We start from the raw sequence: 11,005 nt of genomic DNA on the forward strand, positions 1-11,005 counted from the left end.
GTCTGAGTTTGTTCCACAGGCTAACATACAGTGCCTGCAATCAATACCAAATTGACAATGATATTCCTGAACCAGGAAAAGTATCAAACTACAGATAAAAATAAATATACATAAAATTTTTTGGGTATGCTTGCCTAAACAAAGAAGTTTTTCACAGACATTGAAAACAATACAACTAAGGCATCCGCCTGATAGTTAACACTGAAAAAGACGTCAGGGAGCAGGACTAGCTTTGCAGTGGGGCTTCTGATGTACAGCATTCCTTGGAAGCTTTCCTGGATCCCTGACCCACATAGTACTTCACTAGCATATCTTAGCACACCAGTAGTGTGATATCTCAAATAACAATAATCATACAGGTCACAGTTAACTCTGTACATCACTAAAATGCTAGGAAAAAATATAATCTGGATCAGTTTCCGGAGAATTCTCTCAGGTATCAATCAGCCTCAGCTTAATTATTGGCTGCTAAGAGGCTTGGGAAACATCCTGCAGATTGACAACTACCTTCACGACCATCGTGCTGGGCCAAATTTTAACTACCCCCTCCCGGCACCCTATTGTTTATTATGTAGATTTGGTAATATCAAATTATGTGCTTCCAGCTTTTGAATCTCACTGTGGTCTCCATGCTAACTAATCCACCAGACAACCGAGCTCAGTAGTAGGAAGATTTCAGGAACATCATTTTCCATCCAGATCGTCTCCCTGCAGGATCCACACAAGCTTTCTTCCCATTATAACAAAACGTGCTACCAAATCCCGCGTTGTTTCGGCCGTTGCTACATCTACCCTTGTTGAGTGCCGCAATGCCTGCCGGGTGGCGAAGTTTAGCTGTATGGGAGACCGTGTTTGTTTAACAAGTCCGTTCCCATAGAGTCTTCATCCCTAGCACAGTGCAGAAATCGGAACGTCCCCTTCGTCAACCACAGAGATGTATGGCTGGCTGGCTAGAGCGTCGTAGAGTAGACTCAGTAGTGATTGGGGCGCTTTGGTTAACCAGAGAGATGTCATGGGTAGAGCGGTCCCTCGGCGCCCTCTGTAGCTCGCACGCTGGAGACGGTGGAGACCGCCGGTGTTTCCTTCCTGCCGCCACCTGGAGTTACCGCCATGGCCATGTTGCCCGGGGGCCGGCTCGGTACCGCTATCCGCCTACTGTTGCGGTATGAGGAGGAGACCCGTGGGAGTAATGTGTAGGGATGGGGTCGTGGGGAGCAGAGAGGCCCGAGTGGAAAGGTCGCGGTCACCCGAGTTCACGTGAACCAAGCTCCAACGAAATCCCGCCTTTCCCCGCGCGCTGGGTCTTTGTAGGGAAAAAGAGGAGCTCGTCCCGCTCCCTATATTGTGGCTGGGTATCCGCTCCACAGTAGAACCTCGTGGTTAGGACGCGGCGCTTCTGTGAAATGAGCAGAGGTTCCCCTGAGCCCTTAAGGAGCCACTGGGGGTCGATGCTCGCTTTCTCTGTACAGCTTTTTAAGCACGTCCTGTAAGGGATGGTATGCTTAAAGACAGACGTAGAATGTTCAAAGTGCTTCAGATACTTTGTTCTCACAGTCCCTGCAATAGCCCTGAAAGGTAGGCCACCGTTGTTATCCCCGTTTCTTAAGCGAGGGGTGCCCTGTTGCTGAAAGCCACCTGTTGGTTTTATGGCTGTGGCAAGACTTAAAATAAGGAACTTCCTGGTTGATGGCTCTTGGTCTTGGCCATTACACCAGCAGTGGGTAGAAGGTAGCCAGTGGTCAGCCACTGACTAATTTGTGTCGATCACCTAGTGCTATTGGTGTAGGTATTTTTGAGAGGGAAGAAAAACAATCCAGCTCCTAACAGCAAAAAAAGCTATGTGTATAACAAGAAGTTTGAGAAATTTGCCATTCAGAACCAGAAGACAGAAACTGAACTGTAGATGATTCTTGGGAAAAATGCTAGATTAGCTGGGCCTTGGTCTGTTCTAATGCAATTCTTATGTTATAGGCAAGAGTGCATATTTAGGATCACTTAACACAGATTTCTTGTGCCCTAATTCTTAAGGTAATCTGAATATGTGTTCTTGCTTTGTTATTTCAAAGTATATTTATGGGATAGAGGGAGCCTTTTTTTTTAAGTAGACCATGCAAGATTGAAGTCAGCTTGTTCTGTACTATACTTCACCTGCTCTTTTAACAGCCATCTGCTTGAGTTTTCCTCAACTTGCATCTCGGTGTGAAAATAAATCCTCACCTTAGAAAACACTTTACGCTTTAACACTTTAATACCTCACATTAGAAAATACTTAAAGCTTTTAAAATGCATTCTAATATGGCCAATTCCTTAAACTTTACTGTATTGCAGTTTTGTTGCTCCTGGGAGCTGTGTCTTTTTTTCTTCTCAGTAGCACCTACAGCAATCTGTGTTTATATTGCTTTTTTTCCCCTCACCTGGACTGCTTCACCATTTCTTGTTCACTTTCTCTTGTTCATTTGATGCTGGCATATATCTTTATGTTGCGAAACATGAAGTATGACAATCTCTTATCTGATTTTCTACAGGCAGCATCAGCCACGAGCCTGTGCTGTCAGGATGCTGAAGGCTTCTTGCTCACAGCAAAGTGAGGCCTTGGCAAGCCCACCTCTAGATAATGCTCCCAAAGAATACCCACCGAAGATCCAGCAGCTAGTTCAGGACATTGCTAGCCTCACCCTGTTGGAGATCTCTGACCTCAATGAACTGCTGAAGGTGCCAATGTTTGCATGGGAAATTGGGTGATTGCCATACTAGGGAAAAGCAGGGCAGCAGACCGTTCACTGTGTTGGTTGTTTCTTTCTCTTTTTCTGTAAAGATGGGATAGGGTGCTTTGGAATTCCTTTCCCTGCTTCTCTAATGCAGGTGATATGGAAGAGTTATTAATAATTGACTAATAATGTGTCCTCTTTTTCTTTAGAAAACCCTCAAGATCCAAGATATGGGATTCATGCCAATGGCTGGGATGATGCCATCTGCGCAACTAGCAGCTCCAGTAAGGGATCAACCTTGTTGATTGTTGTTTACTTGGGCTGAGTAGCAATTACGGGTGGGCAGACATCTGAATGAAAACTGTACCTGCCCAACAAATGAGCATGCTGCTCAGAGAATTGTGTTTGAAGGCTCCAAAGTATTGCTTGGCAGGCATGTTGACTCCACAGGTAGCTTGCTTAAGGCTGCTGGGCTAAGCATACAGCCAGCCTGTCATTGCCCTCCATTTAACATGAGTAGTAACTAGTGGCTTTATAAGAAGGAAAAGCAGAGCTGCTGCAGTGTCATGAAAAATGCAGCAGTATGGGCAAGCAGTGATCCCCTAGATCAGGGATGAAGAATCTGTGGCCCTCCATATGTTGTTGGACTCAAATTCCTGAAGCTCCAACAAGCATGTTCATTCGTTAGGGATGATGGGACCTATAGTCCAGCAATATCTGGAGGGCCACAAGTTCCCCGCCCCTGGCTTTAATAATGAGTTGCAAGATTGCAATAAACATCTGAATGTCTGGGAACACTCTCTCTGTATCTTTAGAAAAAGGAAAAAGCAATCTGTTCCTTCTAGGACAATGTTAAGTGAGATGAGGTATACCACCCGCTCCATACAGCTATAGTTCCGGGCAGCTGACTTGTCTGTCTAATTCCACACTCCAAGGTTCATCCTGAGTTAAGCAGCATTGCTAGTATTCTGTATCTATAGTGGGTCTGTATTGGCATTTTCCTATAAATATCCTCCTTACTCAGCTTGTCTCAGTGTTGCTCACTTGTCTGATGACATTTTCCTGTGCATTACTGATTATACAGCCACAAGTGTGGCTGTATACTATAGCCAGCATGGATGTTTCACATTCCTTGGTGTCAAATTGAAAATACCCCCATGCCATTCTGCTGCTTCCCATAAGCTTATTTCAAAACAAAACCTTACAAAACTTATAGTTCTGAACTCAGAAATGCTTGCTTACTAACCCCCTAAGTCAGTGGTTCCCAACTTTTGAGTATGGGACCCCCTTTTTAAGCTCAAAAAATTTCGTGAACCCCTCCTACACACACACACACACAAATTATAATTTTAGTCTCTGTTTATTGAAAAAATGCTGTTTGTCAAAATCGCATCTCCAAATATCGCTTTCCATAAAAAGCCCCCTGCAGACAGGGAGGTGTTGCTTTCTTTTCTTAATGCAAAGGTCCAGTCAAATTGGGACCCCCTTCCTGTCCCCTCCCCCCGACAGTCTGAAGATGTACCAGTGGTTTACAGTATTGGGCTAAGATCCAGGTTCAAATCCCCACCCAGCCATGAAGCCCACTGGGTGACCTTGGACCCGACACAATTTCTCAGCCTGACCTATCTCACAAGGTTGGTGTAAGGATAAAATATGCAATAATATATAAATAAATAAATACATTTCAGCTGCAGTATGTGGACCCCAGCCTCAGCCAACCTGCTGAGATTGTTTTAAAATCATCATAATCAAGAAGTAGCAGTGTGGTAGTGGTAGGGATGCTAGATTGTAAAGACAAAAGGGTGGATAGGTGAGGAGGGGGGCTAGTGCTTTTAGGCCTTGGGATGATCATCAGAACTGATAACTTGGTTAGCATGCACTTGGGGAATGAGAGTGGAGCAGAAGACATATGAGTGCATACAAACACACCTGTCCCTCCTGCAAGCATCTGCAGGCAGGCATATATTTGGGCACGTGGGAGGTGGGAAACTCTCAACTGCTGCAGCATCTTGGAGAGATAGGTGGGGGGGCAGAATGTAGGTGGAAGAAAGGGGGGACACTGGCACACACACTTAGCCTCAGAGATAGGGAGCGAGCAAGTCCTGAGCTTCCTCACTGCTTGACTTCATCTAGGCAGCCTTGCAAATAAGAATAATTTTTAAACAGAGGTGGCAGCAAAGTAGGAGTCAAGAAAGGTAGGCAGGCTGGCTGTCGGGAAGGAAGGGGGAAAGCAGCCTTTCCTTACAGCCTTCTTGTTGCTTCACAAAAAGCCCTCTCCTCTCATTCTGAGTAAGGCGTCGTCAGCAGTGGCAGTGCAAGGAGTCAGGATAGTAATCCCTTCTTTCTGGTAGCACCCCTCCCCCCCAGCCTCCTTTGGCATCTGCCATGTGTGGTATAGGTAGATGCCTGCCCTCAGCGTGCCTAAAAGACGCTCTGGTACTTCAGCAAAGTCCTCCCCTCTCGTTTGGGGGAAGAGGAAGGTGTCATCTGCAGCAGCAGTGGGGAGCAGACAGCGTCCAGGTACAGTAGGGCCCTGCTTTTTGACGATCAGCTGGAGGGGAGGGCTGGAGCTCACCGCACTCCAGCTGATTGCACCAGAGGAGGGGAAGATCAGCTATAGTGTGCTACAGCTGATCTTCTCCTCTTCTGGCGCGATCAGACTCCCCCGCTTGAGCTGATCGCGCCCAAGGAGGGGAAGATCTGATCTTCTCCTCTGGTGTGATCAGCGGGTTAGTTTCCAGACCCCCACGCTACAGCTGATCCGCTTTCCAGCAGTTTTTGCTTTCCGGCGGGGGTCTGGAACCTAACCTGCCGTATGAGTGGGGCCCTACTGTAGTGAAGACCTTTTGAAAAGAAGTAATAAATAATTCATTTCTTTACTGTTTCTGGCCCCTCTAGATTACTTTGCAGCCCCCCTGGGGGTCACGGCCCACAGTTTGGGAACCACTTTTCATGGCAATACACAAAACACTTGGAGAGAATCCAGAGTTCAAAGTCTAAAACAAGAGTCAAATAATTCATACCCCTGTTGGACTTTTTTCTGTCAGTGGGCTCATAGTTTGTTGAAATTAATTAAAAATCAGCCATGTTCACAGAGTACATGTAATCCTGCTGCTGACCTTGTGACATACTCTGACCTTCTGTGGTTTAAAAGTCATGCATGGCTGATTTAATTTAAGAAAATTAACATTGGAGTCCATGACAGCATAGGCATGCTCAGTAAGAACAAACTGTTAGTGTTATAAAAGCCAGACTAACAGCTGTTTGGCTTGGCTAATCAGGGGGTCACAGCCACACCAGACATTTATTCCACTTTAAACTGTCATGGCTTCCCCCAAAGAATCCTGGGAAGTGTAGTTTGTGAAGGATGCTGAGAGTTGTTAGGAGACTCCTATTCCTCTGACAGAGCTCCAGCAACCAGAGTGGTTTAATAGTCAGCCCCTTTTGCCAGAGAATCCTGAGAATTGTAGCTTTGTGAGGGGAATAGAATCTCCTAACAACCCTCGGTACCCTTCACAAATTACACTTCCCAGGATTCTTTGGAGGAAGCCATAACTGTTTAAAGTGGAATAAATGTCTGGTGTGGATGTGGCCAGGGACAGCTTTGGTTTACATTAGGGTGGGAGATTACATGTGTCTGCTGTGGAATAAAAAGGTGAGGAAAACACTGAAAAATAATTATACTGTTAATAATGTTTTTGTTTTAGAAAGAAAAAAGGCTTTCCCTCTGCTCAGTGTCCACCCACCCAGTATTCCCCTCCCCTTTCTCCCCTCCCTTTTCCTCCCCCTCCCCAGGTCATTTTCATCTATCCTAAGCATGATTGCACAGGAGTAAATCCCACTGAAGTCAATAAGCAAGCAAATGATCAAACCTGCCCTCCCCTCCTACTCCCTCCTATCCTCTCCCTGCTCCCCCTCCCTTTTTCCAAGCTACACAGGAAGTGGATTGGACTGTGAAAGACCCAACCCAAATTGTGTTTGCATTTTTCCAAATTTGTAGGGCAGTACAATATCTCAGAGAGGAGGTCAGGTGTCTTGCTCCCCTGCTGCATTCACTAGAGCTGCCCAATTTCCCCGCTTTTTAAATTTTGATAGAAATATCTGTTGGCTATAGATTCTTAAACTGCAAGGGTATTTTGCCTATTAGTGAATATACAACTGAAATCCAGCAAGCAGAATGAGGTGTGTGTGAAGTCCTGTGCTGATAGGTTCAATCCACTTTTAGCTGTTGTGCTTGGTATCACTGTCCTCGTGCTTATTTTATATTTTTGTCTTATAAGCTGCTAATAAAATAGAAGCAAAATACAATTTTGTGAAAGCCAACAGATTCATTAACATACCTAAAGAGTAAAAAGCACTAGTACTAAAGATTATACTTAAATAAAGTAACGCTTACCTAAATTATGCTTTAAAAAGTTGGTTGCAGGCTGACATCATTATTTGGAAACATGGCACAATGGACTGCAGATAGCTCAGTGTGGGTGCTTTGAGTGAGGACTTAATAAGTGATTAATCATTCTGAACACACTGCAGATATAAATACTGTGGTGGCAGAGAAGAATGATTCTTCACTACCACGATTGCCATGGCATATCCCTTCCAATAAGCTCTGTTCCACATGCTGTTAGATGCAGTCAGCTCTTGTGCTACTTGCGTGTTAGATGTGTTGCCAAAATCCAAACTGTCCTAAGTTACTCCAGGAAAGCAAGCCTTTAATGATGAGATGGGAGATAGGCCAACCTCTTATTCCAGAGACCATCAGGGCTATTTACAGAATAGCCCTTCAGATCAACAACATTTTTTTGCAGAATTCTAAAAACCAGTTGTGTCGCTCTCTTTCTGTCCCCTCGTGTTTTCTCAGTGTTGTAAGGTACAAGCTTTTGCACTTTATCAGATGATAATCTGTCCATGACAAAGAGGGTACCATTGCATCACATATTTCCAAACAACTCCTTGGGCCACAGCTGTCTGTGGAACATTCCCCTTACTAATCTTTTCTAAGTACCCATGTCAGGGCAATATTTATAGTAGCTCTGTTTTGAGATTTGCTTCCTGACTCAAATGCAGGGATTTGCATAAACTGCACACACACACTTTCAGTGCTACAGGCAAGCACTGCTTAAATGTCATGATTTTCCCATCAGATTTTCTCCTTTCTCAAAGGGGGTTACTTATACCCCACTCTGGTATTTCACCCTCCCCCAGGGAGTGTCCCAGTACAATGTTCTTACAGCAGCCTTTGCCAACCTGGTACCCTCCAGGTGTCTTGATTTATAACAACCATCTGGAGTTGTTGTCCAAAACGTGGAGACCACCATGTTTATTTTTTATTTGTTTGTTTGTTTATCATTTTATTTATATCCCGCCCTTCCTCCCATCAGGAGCCCAGGTGAAGGCTGTTTGTGAAGGCTGCCATACATTATTATCCTTGCTTGGTTAAGAACATAAGAGCACCACTGGATCAGATGAAACTTCCATTTAGTCCAGCATCTTATTTTCTATTGTGGACAATCATAAGTTTCTGGCTCATAATGAGGGCTTGAAGTCAGTAGTCATCCACCTGCTGTTACATCCCAGCAGCTGGTTAGATATCCTAATTTGGCCACTTCCAACAATAAAATGCTGGTGTGTAATCAAGGCAAAACTTTTAATTGAAAGGGCTGACCTACCATTTCCTTTCCTATGATTAAAGGACAACTAGCATAAAGATCTAGCAGCTGTCTTACAGTCTAACACAATTAGATAGAGAACTTAAGGAAGTACTAGCTGATGCAGGTCTAGTGAGGTCTTGTCCTCCATCTCTGGCCAGAACAACACTGGTACTTTCCTTGGCTAATGAAGCCTTGAGGATGGGACGGTCAAGCTCCCATTGCAAATTGTGAGTGGGTTATTTTACTTCTTTCTGCTAGGCAGCAGAAGAGGAAGAGCTGCCCAAGAAGCCAGAGAAGATCCATTTCACAGTCAAGTTGACTGAAATGAAAGCTGCAGAGAAGGTGAAACTTATCAAGGAGGTGAAGAACTATATACAAGGCCTTAACCTTGTCCAGGTAAGTAGATGGTGCTCAAAGCATTCTCAGCAGATGACTGAGTTAAGACCTGAAGGAGGCAAGTTCCTTTTTACTTGAACCACATAAGAAGTAATAAGCAGTCATATCTAATTGGGCTACTTTGGTGCATTTAATGTGGGTGCAAGTGCGTTTAATGTGGATGCAAGTGTCTCCTTTTTAGGTCTTGGCATACATACAAGCCCTGCTATCAATACTCGGTTATACCACTTGGGGGTAGCAAATTACAGAGAGAGCCACAGGAATGTTCATGTGAAGAAAGTGAGGAAGTAGAGTTAGTGAAACTGAATTGGCATCCTTTGAGATGGTGCCAGCTAGTGGCAAGGTCCCTCATGAATCATGATGATCCAAAGATAATTTTTCTAAGCACTTGGACTCTGATCAGAAATAGCTTGCTGTTTCTTGCCAGGAAGGCAACTAACTGAAAATTAATGCTGCAGCTTTAGCCTAGGAGATGCTTCTGTTTGGCCAGTATTCTAAGATGAGTTATCCTCCAAGTGGGGAAATACGGGGAAAGCACAGAGGGTCCCATAATACTGGGAGCAGGCAGCACTTTTTCCTTGAGTTTAGCATTATCCCTTTCATTTACTTAATGGAGCTGCACCCTTTCTCTTGCAGGCAAAAAAGTTGGTAGAGTCTCTTCCTCAAGAGATCAAGGCGAACATCTCTAAAGAGGAAGCAGAGAAAATCAAAGCTGCTCTGGAGGCGGCAGGAGGGACTGTGGTTCTGGAATAAATGGGTCGGCCTTGTCAGCCGAAGGACTAAAGCAGAGCAGGGGAAAGGCCTGCCTTCTCTTGCCCACCCTCAGCTTTATTGTCTGCTGACTGGTGGAGGGTGCTGTACCGTTCCAAGAAACTCTGTTCCCTGCTTTGTTTTTTCTGGAATGGGGTTTTCCACTGAGATGGCCCAGTGCATGATAAACATCTTCAGCACAATGAGGTCTGCTATTTGTACCAACACTGCAAAGAACTGAATCTATAAAGAATATACATAAGGAAGAATGCCTGTGGAACAAATGTGTGCGAAGACTTTCTTGCATGCCAGGGTCATTGTCTTCTCTGTCCAAAAAGGCTCCCTCATTGATGTGTGTTTGCCCCAGAGTCTGTTAACAGTTCATCTTGGGGTTCTGTGTGGTATTCAGGGGCGCTCTCTTAGCTGCCATTTCCCATGAGACCCATGAGAACAGCCTTCCACAGTTGTGTGCTGGTTGGTGCTGATGGAAATTGTAGTCTAGGTTGGGAGAAGGCTGCACTAGAAGACGCATGATACAACCAAAGAGGTCACTCTCCTTACATAAAAGTGTGGTGGAGCAGATACAGGTTAAGGTTTCTGCCCCAGGTTAAGCTATGGCAGGGACAATGCATTCTGCAGGTTCCCATCATACAAAGATAGCCTGAATGATAACCTGTTTTTCACATCAGGAACCTGAGCTCGTGGGAAAATCTCCTCTCTGGCCATCTTCCAGAATTTTTGGCCGTTCTTTACTATGAGCAGATCAGTTTTACACTCCTTCCCTCAACCCCATTGGATGTGATTTGTAGTATAACTCAGCTCTTCCTAATGCTGGACACTTGCTGGCTTGTAGCTTCCCCTTATGGAGGCGGGGCAGCTAAATCTATCAAAAACAGTAGCTCTTGTTTCAAGGAATTTTGGAGGCCAGTGTTGGCAAAGCCAGTATTTGGAGGGAATGTAGCACAACAGGAAGGGCCTCTGGGATACAGTGACCCTCTTCTGGCCTATTCTATGTTCTGTTCAGAAATAACAGTGTGTCCCTTTCTACTACACCATTTTGAAGTGACCAGAAAGGATCCTCTCAGTTTGTTTTAGATAGGACACCCGGTAAAAAGAGCTGGGTTCTTAGTCCAATGTCCATGCTGTTGCACCTTTCACCTTAGCTTGGCCATGAGTAATATTTGGTGGGGGTAGGTAAGGAAAGTAGTGTCATATTTGACAACTTTTGCTGTTACACTTTTTTGCCTTTCTCAACCTCATGAAAACTTGATTAGCTCCAAGCAGTCTGTTCTGAAAATGGCCGATCTTACAGTTTTTTCCCTAAGAGGCAAGGAGTTTCTTAATGTTTTTGTTTCTTTTTGCAAGTACCTGATTGGGCATTTTCAACTAAATTTATGCAGTACAAAATGCAAATACTCCTAATGAAGAACCAGTTTAGAATATTTTGTCCTATGCATCCCAGCCATCCAAGTGGTTGTGCAGAGGACCTATGCTCTCATA

General features: G+C 44.6%; 1 protein-coding gene across 2 annotated transcripts; it reads left to right on the plus strand.

The window, feature by feature from the left end:
• The first annotated feature begins 857 nt into the window (after nt 1-857).
• Nucleotides 858-9,774, plus strand: MRPL12 (mitochondrial ribosomal protein L12). Of its 2 annotated transcripts, none has more exons than XM_061615905.1 (5): nt 858-1,163; nt 2,526-2,712; nt 2,918-2,992; nt 8,618-8,755; nt 9,392-9,774. In XM_061615905.1, the coding sequence occupies exons 1-5, from the start codon at nt 1,111-1,113 to the stop codon at nt 9,506-9,508; spliced, it is 570 nt and encodes a 189-aa protein (XP_061471889.1). In that variant the 5' UTR covers nt 858-1,110; the 3' UTR covers nt 9,509-9,774. The 2 variants fall into 2 exon arrangements, with proteins under 2 accessions (XP_061471889.1, XP_061471888.1); XM_061615904.1 differs by lacking the exon at nt 858-1,163 and adding an exon at nt 1,200-1,575.
• The last annotated feature ends 1,231 nt before the right edge of the window (nt 9,775-11,005 follow it).

The sequence above is a fragment of the Rhineura floridana genome, chromosome 3 (assembly GCF_030035675.1).
Source record: "Rhineura floridana isolate rRhiFlo1 chromosome 3, rRhiFlo1.hap2, whole genome shotgun sequence".
NCBI lineage: Eukaryota > Metazoa > Chordata > Lepidosauria > Squamata > Rhineuridae > Rhineura > Rhineura floridana.